Here is a 17,755-nt window from a genome sequence, read left to right as displayed (position 1 = left end):
CAAATAAATAGGAAAATCAATGTAACATTCTAAACTGTGTATTCAATTCAAGGACAGTTCATGAAAACTGCTTCTCAAGTTGCTCAGCATTTCAAATCTCAGACTACAGTGCAAGATCTATTCACTGAATTTGCATTCTGGAATATTATAAAATGACAATCAAAAAATATGCAAGCTTTGAGGAAAACTTACTGCAATAATAAAACCAGTGCACTTGAGCACTCTTAACTCACAAGCTGCTCAAAAAAAAAAAGAAACAAAAGTTAAAGATTTACAAGCAGAATAAAGCAATTTAACTTTATTCTACTTTCATGCCTTTTATTCTAAGGACTAAGACTTTACAGGAATCTACTTAGCTACTGTACAAAATATGTGCAGTAACTGGAAAAACTGTAGCGCAACATTATTTCAATGGTACGTAAATGTTCTTTAATTTCCATACATATCTTAGAAAAACGAAGCAAACCTCTTCATTTTGTAGTAAAGGTATGTTCTTGACATTCAAAATTTAGCTTTAATATGAGCATACACCTTGAAATTAAATTCCTCTCTCTAGATGTTAAAGGAAATACAGTACTTTAAATGTAATAACAGAAGAGGGGAAAAATGCTTATCACTGTCACATAAGAAGAGGTAATGAACTCATTATGCAAGCTATAATGGAGCAACTTAAGCAAAACATTCATAAATATTCTAGTTGCTCACTAACAGAAAGCTAAGACAATCCAAAGGTCATGCATATAAACCAGTAAGTATCACAGGCTACAAAAACTCATTTTCTCATTGTCTCAGTTTTAAAGCTCACTAATATGACACTGAGTAGAGTTCTACATTTACCTGTCCAATGGATTATGAGACAGGTCAGTGATCTGTGTATTTTTACGCTAATAACTTCCTCAGTGTTACATCTACACAAAGCGGATGGGATAAAAAATTTAGAAGAAAACATTTTAAAAGAACCTGCTGCAACTCCCAGCAAGGTACATTCAGTACCAGATTCCAGGCAAGTCTCATCACTGCTTTTCCATTCTCACTTAGAAAGAAGGGTTGCTACTTCATCTCCACTAATATAATCAAGCGTCACATGCAGTAATTGCAAAAAGACAGATGAAGAAGAATATCTACTAGCAGAAGTACGAATATTGATCTCATCTTTGATAGCAGAAAGACACAAACAAAAGTAACACCAAAGAACACAAAGACTTAAGATCCTGGAAAGACAAGAACCAAGAAAAATATATGTAAGAAAGAGAAAAAAGGAATTGGATAGTTAAAGAGAAGTGATTAAGAGTGTCTGAAATAAATGCAAGTCAAAAGAGACCATATTAATTTGATTTCCAAGTCAAAAATTATTTAGATTTCTGGACCAAAATAAATATTTTGATCAGAAGCAAGCTGGATGGTAAAGTATACTTCCTTGATATTCCTGATAAGGAATCCATTCTAGGATGCAGTAAAGCTAAAAGACACGAAGTTTTGTAATTCCAAGTCACATGTAAGACACCAACAGCTTGAAATGCTTAGCTACACACCAAAAAATGCACCATCAGCTCCAGAAGCTAATTCTGGAGATACCATTTCAGCCAGGAAATGCTGCCGTAATCTTTAAGTATCTTGGTTTTCCTTCAATATCTTTGTAACGTTTCCCTTTAAGGCTCTGACACATCAAATATCACAGAAAAATTTGTGTCAAGACCTCGAGTGCAACTCTTCTGTTTCCAAAGTGCGGCTGCCTTGGCCAGGACCACCTCCAACAGGTGCAGTGCCCACCTGGCAGCAGAGCGCTGTGGGCAGAGCTGTGCACGACAGTGGCAAAACACAGGCATGTCTCCCATTCCCGCTGGGAGCTACTTGTGTTCAAGCTCAGGTCCTCACCTGCTAGAGCAGCCCATACCTGCTGCACCCTGACAATCTGTTTAAGTGTTTGTTATCACATTTGCCTCTGTAAAAAGACATCCTAGCAGAAAATAGAAAACCACAGAACAGAAACACAGCTGGGTAAGTTAAAGCTTTTAAACTCTACATATGGCAAAGCAACATCCCACCCTAAGATGATAGGAAGAAGAGTCCATATTTCATTTTCACTACTTTGATCTTTGAACCATAAACTTTCACGTGATGTCATCCAGGGAACTATATTAAGAAATTCACTTTAATCTTTACCTATTGCTGATTCTGAAGAGTAATCTTCAAGATTATCTACACAAAAGTTAAGTATATTTGCCTTTAATTAAAAATGCATAACTCCTTTACGTACTAACATTCTTAAGCCAAATTAGGAGGTTGGTTTCCTTACCTTACTTTTTGACATAGAATATGCTGCATCCTCTTTACTTTGTGACACATCATCCTTCCCTCTGTCAAAACCTTAAAGAAAAGACAGCATTGTTGCAATGATCTGAAGATATTAACATTTTGTATGAGCTAGCCTTTGAAATAAATTTGCAAATTGTGTTTAGCATAAAAAGGCAAAGTGCAAGTAGATCGGATTTTCAAATAATGTATACATACCAGTCTGTCTCATCAGCTGAAAATGTACCAGCTACTACAGTATACACTAATTTAATACCCATTAAGAGACAAGAACAGTCCACTGTATTTGGAAAATGCTGCACCCGATCCAATAACCTGATGCATTGTAAATATAATGTGCCAACTTTTGTCCTTTTATCTTCTCATTCTCTCCTGCTGCATGCATGCAGGTACAAAGCAGAATACTAAATAAAGCCTTTTCTGATTTGTTCATTTCTGTAGCTAGAAATAATTGTTACATAGCACCTACATGAAAGCCCATCTGATCACCAATCATGTTTTTTTGCAAGAAAATGGAAAAGGTTCCTTACATTAGCCTTGAATTTATACTTTCAACTTCACACTGAATAAGCCTAAGGACAAGGTTTTATCTAAAACAGTTGTTGAAATCTCATATTTATCTTCTGTTACTTACAGTACAAACCCCACACTTTCCCAGTATCCAAAAAGCAAAGTGAATTGGTGTACGTGCAACTATGGAAAAGAGGTTCACAACTGGCATGGGTGCTGCCACACAGCTGCTACAGAACATACACTGAGAACCTAGCATCCTCTTGCAGAAAAATCATCTACTCTGGTTACAGGACACAACATCTCAGCAATCCATTTTATTTGACAAGGGTGGTGGTAGCCTAAAGCTTTTATAAACAGGAACAAAACAAATTGTGCAATGCATTTATCCGAGTAAGTAAACATGCCATCATTTGCACACACTCCGGAGAGAAGGCAGTTAACCGTGAAGTCATCCATGGATTTCAAGAACAGCCCAAGCAACTGAGAAGCCTGGTACGGGGGTGCCCTAGAGCTGCGGCCCACCAGAGGGCACTGCACCAGCAGGCAAATTGCATCCACAGACACCACAAGCGCTTCAGAGCACCCGTTTGAACAGGGTCCCAACTTTGAAACAGAAATTGGTACTTAGAGCTCTGAAGTGAGAAGAGTTATCAGAGAAACTTCTTGATTTCACATTCTTCAGGAGAATGTGTGTATGTGCAGGCAAACTATGAGCCTTGAAAGAATTTTTATTAACTCTCTGTAGCAGTGTTGAGTAGTTTGTTCATTCTAGGATTTTTTTTTTATTAATATCGTCACCCTTCCACAACTTACAATACAGAAATTATTCATTTATCACAATCACATACATTATTAAAACTATACACATCTTGGGAAGTTTCACAGACTTAAAGAGGCATTAGGTTGATCTTCAAGTTACATGAGAAACTGGAGATTCCTCTTGGTTTTGGTCTGGTAATCAGTCTTTTGTTTCTTTTGGGTTTGGTTTTTGGAGTTTTTTTTAATTATATTTATTACCTTTTGCAAATAGTCTTTATTAAGACCAGGTTTTTAAAAATTACATACTGCAATACAATATTTCATTTTATGTTCACACAAAGGAAACACTACACGCCTTAAAAAAACCAAACCAAACCAAACCAAACACCAAACAATTTTTATACATCTTTGCAGAAGCCATTCTATGCACAGTTTATTAAACCCTTCATTTTGGAATTCTTCAAACACATCTGCAATAGGTTTGTTCAGCTAATGAAAACCTGTAACGCAGAAGACCATTTGATCACAGGGAAGAAGTACCTAGACAGGCAGAAGATTTGTAGGACTAGGGAATCCACAAGAAGGCATGTCATGATCTAGAGACCATAAGCCACATTTCATATGTAACACTAAATACAAAAGCACTTTTTTACAGCACTAGTTATCAGGTGCTGAAACAAAACAAAGGTTGCTTCAAGCCTCAGAGATCTGCCTTAGTTCACTGAGAAGTTACCAGATCAGATGTCAGGCAGTCAAACACACACCAGAACCATAGTACAGAGGCTTAATCCTCACCCCAAAACCCAAAAGAAATCCCTCAATAGGAACAAACTCCTACTGAAAATGCAATGCAGGCCTTTTCTAGTTACTTTCTCATTTTTACTGATTTATTTAATGGCACATACAGAAAACATAGTGATGGGAATCAGCGAGGAACTGCTAAGTCAGCATTATTTTAACAGAAGAGAAGTTATAATTCACAGTGTGCTTTCTAAAGCACAAAGGCTTTAAAGATTTTATACATCCTTATCTAATGGACATACATTTTTATTTTCACAAATACTTTTTATCAGTATCACCAAGCAGAAATGAAAACATAAAGAGCTATTCTGTCCCAGAGAACTGGACATGAAGTTCAGTTCCATTTCCATGAATTTCACCTCCTTTCTTTCAGTGCCTTGAGCCAAGAGGTGTGCATGTCTGCTGATTATGCCACCACACTCACTGTTTCCTTCCTCACCCATATGCACAGAAAAGGGCTCTCTCAGGGGTTCTTTAGCAAAGCCAAGTCAGGGTGCTGCACCTGCTGGTGCACCTTGCACTGCTCCATCTCGGTCTGTGAGGAAACCCAGTCAGTCAACTTCACATCTCACACCATCCTACTTGTAACATCCCTCTGTATAGAAGGGATCAGCTCACTCACAATATAGATGGCTTTTCTCCCTATGTGCTAAAATGTATGTTAAAAAAATAAATCCTAACTCAGGTGCTAATCCAGACACAGCCTCAATCACTACAAAGACACGTTTTCGAGGGAGCCTCTATTAAGATGGAGACACCCCAATACTAGAAAGCAGTCTTACTTCTAACAAGAACAGTTTGATACTAACACCTGGAGGTAAATTTGTACTGAAACATCACAAAAAGTTATATGTGGGACATACACACTTTGCCACAGAAATACTTGGTCAAGGAAACAACACCAACAGAACAATTATACTCACAGAATCATCAATAAGAAACACTGTTTTCACTCTTCCTGCTACCAGTTATGAAGAATAAATCTATGGATTTCTGACAAATACAACAGCAAAGCCAAGAAAGCTGCATCTCTAAAGGTGGGGTTTTTTGTGCTTTTGTTCACCCCAACAGTACTAAAAATTGCACCACAAAAAGTCATTGAATCAGTGTCTGGAGCAGAGAGTACCAGGGTATGAGAGGCTAGAGGCAAGGTCTGATAAAAAGAAAGTGTTTCAAGCTTTTCAGTGCTTATCAGCAGTGGTCTTGGACTTAATATTTTAGTTTACTTTCTCTTTCCCATCTTGTAATTCAATCAGAAACTCGTCAACTAAATAACCTGAGGTCACATTTCACAATGGAGAAATTCAGGTGTTGGAGATGCAGTCCCTTTCTCTACTTTCCTCTCTATTAAATCCCTCGAATTTGTGTATGATTTTCTATCTACAATCCTGAAAGCAATCTTCAGAGTTAAGAGCTCCACTATGTACTGTCTAAAGCAGTTCTCAACATGAGGGATTGTGTTAAAAGCAATGTTATATCTTAACAGACTCTCTCCCAGTGTGGCCTTCCGTGTCTTAACAGCATAGGCCCCATGGGCTCTGAAAGCTGATCCCAATGCCAGTGCAGTCAGCTGCAGTTCATGGTTCCCTTAGAAGCCAAGGGAAACTCTTCAATAGTGTGTTCCTACTGTGAGCACTCATCAAGTCCTTCCAAAACTTGCAGGCCAAAACCTACATAAAAACTCGTGATGAGCTTTCACACCGATGCAAGAGCCTGACAACTGCACACAGCTGAAGAAACTAGAACCCTTTGCACACAAGATGTCGATGAAAAAAAAAAATCCAACAGTGCTTCTTTAGAGACTGAGCCAGAATATGTAGTCAATACCAAAAGAAAAAAAAAATCCTTCAAAACACTGTTGATGACAAAAAATGAGGATTAAGTTAAGCTTAAAGACTGCTTAGGATAAAGTCTGTAGTAGAGCACATTTTCAAACAAAACTGTCCAGTTAATACATTTCGATTTTCAAGCGTAACACAAGGATTATTCTTTAAAGTTGCACCCACAATATGTCCCTTTAATCAGTTTTGTGGTTTTGTTCACCCCAAAGGAAAAAGCAAAACTGACCACATAACTCCTACATCTCAAATACTAGTTTTGTACCTCTCAGCAAATGCCATCTGCAATTAGGACACATGAAAAATTACACCAGAAAAACACATGTTACTTTCTAATGTCAGATCTGTTTTATCCATAAAAGAAGTAATACCTATTCACTGGGAGATCCTTTTCCAACATACAAAAGAACCAGTAAAAAAGCAAAGCAATGCATTAAAAAAATCATAAATAGCAAGCCAAGCAACAATATTGCTGACTACAAAATGAAAAGAAAGGAAGAGCCCAATTTGATTACCGGTGTGCATGTGCAGTTGTGAAGAACAAATAATAGAGCTGAAAAATTATATGCTTCTGGAAGAAGTATGAGCTACATTTAGTGGGAAATATCAATACTGCTGCTGTACAATAAACAGGTCAGAAAAAACCCAAAATAATCTTTTTAAAGAACTGAACACAGGGAACAATAGTCTTTTTAACTGACTTGATTTTCAAAAGCTTACTGGCAACCAGTTTTAAGAATACAGTCTCGTATTAACTAATTCAGATTCCTCCATGGATTATGAAATCGAAGTAATCAGAAAAGTAAGCAAAGTCCTTTTTATTTTCTCACAGTTGTGTTTTCTTTTGTAAATACCATATAAAATAAACAATAACCAAAGACTGTCAACACTGTAACTACACATGAGCATCTTTTAGACAGGCAACAACTACTCTTTTTTTAAACAAGTCTAAAAGACTACACCTTCCAGCGTATTAAGAATGTTTTAAATTCTTCAGAGATACATGAAAAATTCCAAAAGAGAAAACATTTTTAGTTAAATGTTTACACTTGAATTTTTTCATTAAAAAATGCAGAACAAATGGAAAACAGTTAAAAAGTCTTCCATTGTCCACTTACGGACAGCGATCAGCTTCAATTGCAGAATTCTATATGAAGGAAGCAAATATAAAACTAAACCTTTTTTGCTTCAGTAATTACCAGATTACACATATTTATTTTAAAGGTAGGAAGGATCTGTCTTGTTGCCAGCCCCATGCTTTCAGGCTTTGAGATCTTTATTTCCTGAGCAGCTTGAATAAAACAGTGTTAGATGCTTGGCACAAGGCTAATCATTTTCTGAAGCAGAGTGAAAGGAAATGTTATAGGGTAAAACAGGAAGTTTAATAAGATGTCATGTCTCCCACCCGCCTGAGGCTGAACACACTGCTCCAATGATTCTGCAAGCCAGGATTGGTCACTGATGCAGAGAGACCCCTAATCACCAGTTTGCAACCTCTCCTATGCGCTGCACCCAACTCTTCTCCATGTCTTCAGAACCAGGGCTTACAAATTCAGTGAGCCCTCCTGCAGAAGATGTGCAATACAAAGTGAAAGTTATTTTAGTCCTCCCTCCCCTTCCACCCATGGGACTATGCAATAAAGTGCGTGTGTGCGCATGCACAAAATAAATCACACTGTATACAGAGTAATTCTGGTAAGTATGCACAATTTCTACAGTGTTCCCTTTCAGGAAGAGGTGACCTGGTAACACATTTTCAAGCATTAAAGCTTCCTGAAATAAACGCTGAAATTCAGGCATCTATATCAGAGGGACACACTATGGACAACGAAACTCTACAAATTTATTTCAATATTCCACTCCTGATTTTCAGGAGACAACAAATCTCAGCAAAAGGCGATTCAAGCCCTTTCAGGGGTTATAAATCTTAAAAATCTTGCACTACAGAGTTTAGCAAGGCTATGTTTTCAGCCCTCATTTTCTACCTTGTTATTTTATGTCAAACCACTGATGACAAGCATGCAGATTCTCCTGCAGTTCGAGCTAACTGAAAACCTTCTGTTGTACCTTACTATTTTAAAACAAATCCATTGGGGGGGCGGGGGAAGGTAGTGAAATGCACAAGGGAGGAAGGCATTTATAAACCCCACCACAGAACATCAGTAATTAAAGTCCAAACAACCAAGACATTCCAGTCAGTCTCCACGCATACACCAGTGCATTTTAAAGCAAGATTTGCAGCAGTGTAAAAGCTAACTTACTCATTTGCCCATCTGCAAATCTTGCTACTATGAAGAGCTGTTACCTAAATGCACAGAAGCAATACTCTTTCTGATTTCTACGAACATCTCAGTACATTACTTTCATTTAAGCTTAAAAACTGGAAGTGGAAATTATATCCTATTCTGTATATTTTAAGAAATGCAAGACCAAAACAAACCTGGTAAAGCAGGAGAGAGTTCGTTATATCCTCCAAATGAAGCATTCCGGACAAGCTTTCGGCCATCAGCTCTTGGAGAAAACACAGATGAAACCCCAGCACATGAAGAAAACCTACGTCGCACTGGACCCTCTTCCTTCATGAGTTAAGATGTTTGTGTAAGGATTATGTTCTCTGTGAAAGCTGGTTAGCATTAGCTGCTTGGAATAAGAGTGTTGCAGTAACAGCTTTTTACCTCACATTCTGATGAGTAAGATATAAAAAGGGAGGGGAAGAAACAAACGAAGGGCACACATGAAAAATGCAGTGAAGAGACAGAGGCTGCCAAATCAGCAGCAAGCCAAGCAACACTACACTCCTCTCATCAAAGCCATTACGATGCTTAAAGCGGAATGGCTTTGCTTCAGGTCTTCTTTTCCAGAAATACACATCTCATTTTTTACATCTCAGTTTTGGTCCCACTCATTTGTAAGCACACAAAAATGGTGTTTATTTAGGTTTTAAGGATTCCTTAAATCAAGTTCCTTTTAGTCTTTCAAGTCCTAAATTTCTACTGCAGAGAGCACAAACTCATGAGCTATGTGGCTTCCCCATCTGATATCGTGGTACACTACGAAAATCTGAAAAGGGAATCAATGGTTTGCATTATGCAGCCATGCTGGACTTTCCTGTTCAGGACTTACCTAACTAGTTTTTATCAACTGATTACCATAACCTAAACATCTTCATTTCTTATTTAAAAGGTGAGGTGATTGCTTTTTCTTCTCTAAAACTCTCTCATATTTATATATACAAACCAGCCTGACACCTGGAAAAGTTGTAATAAATAATCTCCACAAAAAAGGTTTTTTATTGTTAATGCTCCAAATATTTTATGCAATGAATAAAACACTTAGATGGACCAACTTAAATTTTAAGCTTAAAAAATATTCCAGTAAATTGTGCTTCAAGACTAGAAATCTCCTGATCCAAACTCTTCTTGCTGGCAGCTACCAGAATAAAGTCAAATAAGCTCTCCCTAACCTCCTTCTCCTTAGTTCACCTGCTTCTCTGCCCTGATGACTACCTTGCATGGGCACCCTCTTCCATATTTGCAATTTCCTTCCCATTTGGTGTTTTTCTGCTGATCCTATTTTCCCCACCACACCTTATTTCTGACAAAATAGGTTTTGAAAGCTTCTCTGTTTGCAGGAAAGCAGAAAAATAAGACACTAAGAATAGGCTTGCAAATAAGAACTTGCCTTCTCCCTTACTCCATAGTAGATATCTCCTTATCTTACAAAGTGAAACACAGCCCACAAATTAAATCAATGGTAGCGTGAATGTGATTAATTCTCAAATAATACTGTTTACTCCACCTGCTTATGCAAAAGAAAAAATCAAATCACTATAATTTCTTCATGCCTTGTAACAGACTAATGTCCCAATATATGATAAGGAGAAAAGATGTACCAGAAAAAAACAAACATGAGGCATTAATTAGCCATCAAGAGGAACCATTACATGAAATATGAAAAACACCACTCACTTGAGCACAGGGAGTGGGAAAAACTGGATGAGCATGTCAGATATTCAGGCCTGTCTTCATTTAACCATTACTGTGTCTCGCACTTCTCTTAGCTGAAGCAGTCCTTGTCCAAATGTCCCGGAAGGAACAGGAAAAGCAGATGAAAAACTAAAGGAGTGGAATGTTGGGGCAATCAGGAAGAAATGCAAGGAGGGAGAACAAAACTTTTTTTTCTCTCTCTTTTTTTTCCTCTTTTAATAAACAGAGCTCCACATCACTTCTCCAAATCTATCTGCTTAACTACCAAACAGAGCAACTACCTTGATCCAAATCTATTCAGAACATGTATTTTCTTTTTTTTTTTTTCTAATTAAAATCGAGAGAAAGCTGCAGTAGAAGAACTCTCCTTACACCCAGAAGGAACTGTATCCTCTCATTACAGACCTATCTTGCCCAGTTAATGGGGTTATTATCTCCTCTTTCAGAGTCAGGGTTATGACCCTGCCTGGAAAGCTCTGCTGACACTGGTATCAGGACACTTCCATGTCTTGTACCAGTTGGATCTCACAGACTAACGGGAGGGGAGGCTCCAGCATGAGCCGCCTGCACACCACTTGGTCTGCATGTGCCAGTTCTGGAGCCCTACTGACTATGACTCTGCTAGGGTGGAAGAACCTGCCTACTTGGTTCTTCCACAACTTAGTCTTCTCTGTCAATTTATGTCCACATTACGAGAAAGTGAATAGACTTCCAGGGGTTTGACAAAACAACATAATCCTGAAGGCCTTCCCCTTATGTCTCTCCATGCCCTCTCAGTTCCCTTGACACTATTCATGTAGCCAAACTGTAAACAGGAACAGATTCAAATACCTCTTTCTCCTTCCTATGACCTCTTCTCCATTTAGAAGTGAAACTGAAATCTAGGGTAGATAAAATTAACATTTCAATATGGATAATGTTACATTTCCTCCCTGTGAATCTTTCTCCAATCAGAGAAACTGTTACTCAGGTATTCTAAGAACCTTGGACTTAGACTAAACAGCAAAGCAGGAAAGGCAGGCTCTGTGCCTCTTGCCAAGATATGACTCTGTCTCACCATCACAAAAGAGGAAAAGCAAAAATCAAATTTAAGCTTCCTCCTTTATCTTCCCCTTTCCTCCCCCCCCCATCATCTTCATGTTTCACTTAAATCTGCAGTGGTAAAACAGTTATTTATAGTCAAACCATGTAAAAATTCACTAGTTCTCCAACTTTTCAACACCTTGTGATTTATTATGCCTGTGAATACCTCTACACACATGCTCATTTGCTTCTACTATTTTAAAGTAGTATGTGTTGCTCCAGAGACACCTGACAAAACCGAAAGGCTGTTAGAGCAAAAGGAATCTGCAACTTTTAATAAACATCAGGATTCTTCTACGTGGTGTAATTCTAAGCTCAATTTTATTTTAACTCTTGAGCATCAGCCTGCGATATTAGAGGGGTTTCTGCTCTCCATACACTCAGTGCTCAAAGCTCTTAGAAACCCTTTTAATTCCTTGCAATAAATTGGACTTCTGAAAGGAAGAAGAGGTACTTTTAAGTAGTTGAAAGTGCTTTTATTTGCATGTTCTGTATATGACATTTGAAAGGTGCACTTCATTAGCCATCACATATTAGACAAAAAAACCCATTAAATCCTTCTTCTACTTCTCCCATCCCTGAAAATAAATTTAGACAGAACAGATCAATGTACTGATGAAATCAGACTTCAGTGATCTTAGACTAATGTCCCAGGAAGCCTTCTATCCTTTTGATATTAGTTCCCAGTGCCTTAACAAATTGATATAAAATGTACTAATATACACAGCTCAGAAGTGTACACAGTTTCAGAATACTCAGAAACACAATTACAGCCAAGTCCAACTGCAGAAGTCAGACAGAGCTAAAAAGCCAGCATAAAAAAGAAAGCACCTGCATGCTAGCCTAAATGCATCAGGTGTGTGCCAGTGTATCAGTACATGAAAATATGAGTTTTCTCATAACAAAAGTTTACCACATGAAAGTAGGCACTAGACTAAGTATAACACTGAAAGGGAGAAAAAGCATCCTGGATTTCTCTGTTTTATATAACACCTAAATCAGTAGGAAGATAAAAAAGCCCATATGACTGAAATATTTAGTTCACATATCTCAGGCTAGAGGGATGGGGGAGCACGAAGGGAAGAAACCATTCTCAGTCGATCTGTTGAACACCTCTCTAGAGAAGGAAAACTTATCTGTTGTATAAATTTTTCTAAAAGGCAGAATGCATTTCTCATATCAGCTATCCAATCAGGGCTTCTTCAGTAGTAAATGCTGGCTGAAAAACAAACCATAATCCTATGTTTAAGACATTCTTCCAGGATATTGCCTGAAGCAAAATGTAAATCTCAGTATACAAAACAAAGTCAAATAGAAGACACATGCAATTCGAACAGCTCATGAACACTTTTGACAAAGCCTGGTTTTAGCTTTCAAACATTTCTCCAACTGAAAAATACTTACAAGCTGAGAAAAACATAGGTTTATCAATAAAGACATCTCTGAATTGTACAGGTATGAGCTCCAAGCATGGAAACTGAACTCAAATCAAATCTAATTGGACTATCCAACTCAGAAATTTTAAATGTAACAATCCTTTTTATACAGATTTTAGCAGTTTAAAATAACAATCACATTACACAAACTGATACTAATGCAGTAATATAACTAAGAGTATATCTAGTGATACAAATTTAAAAAAAATCCTTTTCCCCTTAGAGGTAGGTACAAAAGGAAAAGCCAAAATCTTCTTAAAACCAAACTCTGTGAAAGGTAAAGGGAAAAGAAGGAGGAAGGGAAACTGTTGGTGTAGTAGAAGGCAGCAGAAGCCTTTTAGACTTGCATTTCAATTCTGACAGTAATTTGCCCTGACATTTTGACAATGCTACCTTTCGCAGTAGAATTCTCTTCCCAGTCCAAGAAAAGAAAAGGTCATAAATAATTCTCTACATGCAGCATAAACACACACTTTGCAGCACACAGAAAACAGGAAAAACAAGAAGACTGTCATACCTATAAAATTTTTATCCAACACCTGATTTTTGTACATGAACTTGAAGTGAAAGTAGTTTTCTCCTATTTAACAAAAAGGGTATTAAAGATATACTTGCCTTCAGCACTGATATTTGATTCAGAAAAAAAGATACCTAAACCATGAGGCTACAAGTTGGGACAGTAAGTTTCTTTCACCAAATATTCTTCTGTTCTCTGGTATTTCCAAGTCCAGTGCAGTTTAGCTGAAGAGTAATTCCAGAGGCAAGCCTGAGAGTGGTTTTGAATGAACACCACATGCACTGTGGACAACTGTACTTGGCTGCACCTCCTCACTTGCTAACAGCCTGCTCAGCTCCTCCCACAGAGAGTAAACAGGCCTGCTTACTGCTCAGGTCTCAACCTTGGTCATGTCAGCCCTTATGAGATTCTCAAGGTCACAGCTCAGGTTCAAGTAGGCCAGAGATTGTCATGGACAACGAGAAATTGCTTGAGCTGTTTCACAGCAATCAGCCTTGCTGTGCTTTTGAAACTCAGTAACACACTTTCATAAAGCTATAACCCACACAGAAGGGAGTACATGCAATTTACCCGAGCCACAAACACTGGGTGGAGTAGCATTGGCAAGTTTTAATAAACACACAATGACTTGCAGAGAGGATTGTGCCAGACTATGCATTACAGTAAGAAAGCAGGAGGTCAAGATAATATATTCAGGAGACTAACCACACATAGCAGAATTTAAAACATTTTATAAGAAACTCAGTCTGATAACACAGACTAAAATCAGATTATTTAGGGCTCAAGCTCCTTCCTCCATTACTGTGACCAGAACCCCACTCACATCCCATTTGAGACAAGCATCACTAAAGTTATTTGAAGTAAGTTATACAATTTTGTGGAACTGGGGCTTCACCTTCGTGAGGAACTCTTTGTCAAAATCTTAAAAGTGACCACCTGTGTCACTGGGGTCAGGTCCCTGCAGCAGTACAACAGATATTAATCCAGAACTACCAAAAGAACAACCAGTGCACATGGCTCCTATACACTGCTGATTACAAGATACTTCCTCATCATCAAAAGACAAGGCAAAACAAATTAAAACACCTCCCAATGAAGCATCAAGAAAGACCAAGAGTCTGCGAGCATGACGGCTTGCAGGGTTTTAGAAAGAATTCCTATGGGGCAGGAGAAAGCAAGTGTTACCATTTTTCTAAGACATTAAACCCACTCTGGAGAGAAGGTGGCTTACTTCAGAAGTAATACTTACTGTTAATATGGAAGTATTAAAAAAAAAGCTTTTTGGAGGGCCTCAAGAAGGCCTTTAACAGTTTCTTCTCTAGTGCTGAGACAATGAGACAGACTTACGGGAAGATTAAGTGAAGTAACAAAGCATGACAGCCTTAGTAATAAACTGTTCTTATTGTGTCAAGATAGTAATTTAGCCATTCTTCAGCTTCTCTATTCAAAGAAAAGACATAGTGAAGGGAAACAGGAGACTGCATGAAGTTACTTCCATGACTAAGTTTGTCTAGATGTACAGAGTAAGCTCAAAGGAAAACAGAAATCACTATCAAAGATTAAATATAACCCAAATACTCAGGAAACAGCTCGATCTGGAAACAGATAGATTGGCAAGATTTTGCCATCTGCAAGCCAAATACTATTATCAAAAAGTGCTGAAAGCACTAGTTGAAAAAAAAAAAGCAGGAACTAGCATTTAAGCAGTGATCAACTCCCAGTGGAGTTACATCCTCCCCTGTGCTTGATGCATCCATCTGCTATAACTATGGGCAGCAGGATTTCTCTCTCCAGCTCCAAGGCAGTTCCTCTCTGCTGTGGTGCCAGTCTCATGCATCCACATGAAAGAACAGGCTCTTGTGATCTCTTGGCAGAAACGTGCTCCAACCACCGAAGCCAAGTGCCCATCTCAGGTATGAGTTGCTAATATTTTGAAAAGGGTTCCAGTTCACTGACATGGGGCTGCATCTTTCCTTCCACTGGTCCACAGCAACCTGTCTTCCACTGACAGCTGGTTAAGAGGAGATGTGTGCTACGCCTCAAGGGCTTCTTGCACACCGACCACCAGTGGCCCAAGAACAGGGATGATGGGTCAGGAGCTCCAGACATTTCTTACTGCCCAGCAAAACAAAATGTGCTACTGCTATCAACTGAGCCAAACAACCAAAACAAATGTTTTTTAAAAACTGCAAGTTGCACAGGTCAACAACAAACCAGTTTTAACTTGTTTGCTGCCTCAGGCAGACAGTCAGTAACATGTGAGTCTTGTATTTTCTTGGTCATTATGGATCCAAAGGCATCTATCTCATCCCGTCAACAGCTAGTAAGTGTTCTTTAGGACCTACTGCTTGAAAACAGCTATTCTTCACTTTCCACCGTCTCTCATATACAAAAATAGTTAAATTTGTATTTTCTCCCAAAATGCAGCATCCTGTGGATTAAAATCCTAGCACTACCACATCTTTCAAATGTTTACTCTGGAGCTGTTTAAAGTACAAGATCAGCACAGCCAAAAATGCCCTCACTCTTCCCCAAAAATCAGCTTTATATCCTCCTTCCAATTCATGGTGATCATCACTACTGGCTGACCTCTAATTTTGTTTCCACTGTCAACCCACCTCCCTGCACCTAAGCCACTTCATTTCTCAGTCACGTAACACAGAATATGTTTTTATCGTATTGCAAATTGAATAAAAACTACTTCTCTACTGGAAAAGAGGGGCAGTTTCTCATCTCAAGTCATGCTCCTTCTGGGCGCACACTTCCTTACACACACACTGCTTACCCTTACTTGATGAACTGACTGGAAAAAGTATTAAAAAAAAAATCAACCCCAAAACCACCAAAACCCAAGCCCAACCCAAGCCCAACCCCATTAATAGCAAGAAGCTGTTAATTTAGCTGAAAGATTTACATCCCTCATAATGCTTTTCCGAGATACTACTCACATTTTCACCCCATCTGCATCTCAATGTTTCGAATAAAGATGGGAAAAATACAGAAAGTCTGACATTTTCAAGCATCCTTTTAATAATACTATCTTAACTAGATTTCTCTCTTTACACCAATAGAGCTTATTGCTATTTAAGCATCTATGCTGTCTTCATAAGAAGTTTGCAGTATGTCTTAGGAACATATTTATAAGTTAAAAATATTAAAAACCATTTATGAGGAGACTTCTGATTTTTTTCATAAATTTTAAATAATCACTATTTCTATATTAAACCATTTTATCAAAGAAATAAATCAGTTCGTCTGAGTTAAAAAGATTTACAAGATTCCAATTCACCAGGGATAATTTGACAGATTACATCAGCATGCACAGTTCTGCTCTACAACTTCTGAAAATGTAGTCTTGTACTTGATACTTTTCATGCTAATTTTTTAACTGCAATAAAATAATTTTTTCAATTATTGCTTTTGGTCACACAGCAAGTTAAAAAAGGAAAAATTCCAAAAACAAGCTTGATAAAACTTTAGTTGTTTGTCCATTAATAGTTAATAACATTTTTGACCACAGAATGCAAACACAGAAAATGAGCTAAACTGGCATTATACAGTCTATGTGTCAGCTACTAGAACTGGAAGATGATTTAGTAGTACTAACATCTATATGCACAACACTTAAAAAAACCTGGTCTTGCTGAATTGGCAAGGCCATGCTGCTCACTAAGGCCTAAAAACACCATCCCACAAACAGAAGCAAAGCTTTACAGATAAAGCTAACTTCCCAAGCTCATTAAAGTTTCCATCGAAAGGCTACTGAATTATTTAGGTCCAATTCCAAGTCTGACAATTCCGAATAAAATATTTACCAAAAAACATACTATGATCATTTAGTATGTTCAAGACATTAATTGCATTATGATCAGGACTAGGTTATTCTGACACTCTAGTTAACTACTTGATGGGCAAGGCAGAAATAAATTAATCCATGACAATTAGAAGTCCATCTTGGGTTCAGTGCTATATATGGCTCACTTAGCATTTCACCACTAAAATTCTAAACTTTCTACATAAACAGGTTGAGATCATATGAGAATGCGATAGTTTCAGCCTAGGTCTTCCTGGAGATGTTGTCTACCATGTGTGAGGGTAGAGTACTGGGCCGTGTCCAACTGTCCTGCTTTTTCTCAAGGGAAGTGGTGAGATTTAACTAGTTCTTTATTTTGTTAGTTACCGGGTTTATCGATTGTGCATACCTGTTTCGGTTTTGTCCCTTTTTGCCCCTTTTTCCCATTTTCCCTTCCCCTCTCCCCTTTCTTGAGAGTTGTACATAATATCCTTACTGTATATAACTGTATATATGTAAAAATACACATAGATTTTGGTATAATTCGGTTGGTTTCGGTTTCTCTCAGTTTCTATAATTTTTTTTTCCCTTTCCTTTCTTTGCCGAAAAGGAGAGGGAGGGGAAGGGCTTTTGCTGAACATTGGAGATTTTGGCGGGAAGCCAGCTCAAACTTGCTCAGAGAAAAATCCCTACCATCATTTTTTTTTTAATATATT

General features: G+C 37.9%; 1 protein-coding gene across 3 annotated transcripts in view; it reads right to left on the bottom strand.

Moving 5' to 3' along the window:
• The window catches only part of OSBPL8 (oxysterol binding protein like 8), an 88,048-nt gene that overhangs the window by 29,059 nt on the left and 41,234 nt on the right, over window positions 1-17,755 (bottom strand). For all 3 annotated transcript variants that reach the window (XM_027747738.2, XM_027747739.2, XM_039386685.1), the window contains exon 5: window positions 2,297-2,367. In XM_027747738.2, coding sequence (XP_027603539.1) covers window positions 2,297-2,367 — 71 coding nt within the window. The remainder of the gene's footprint in view (window positions 1-2,296; window positions 2,368-17,755) is intronic.

This window comes from Pipra filicauda, unplaced genomic scaffold, assembly GCF_003945595.2.
Source record: "Pipra filicauda isolate LSUMZ 115617 unplaced genomic scaffold, ASM394559v2 scaffold4_size7858003_pilon, whole genome shotgun sequence".
Lineage (NCBI taxonomy): Eukaryota > Metazoa > Chordata > Aves > Passeriformes > Pipridae > Pipra > Pipra filicauda.
The sequence above is the reverse complement of the archived record's forward strand: the minus strand, read 5'-3'. Positions and strand labels throughout refer to the sequence as shown.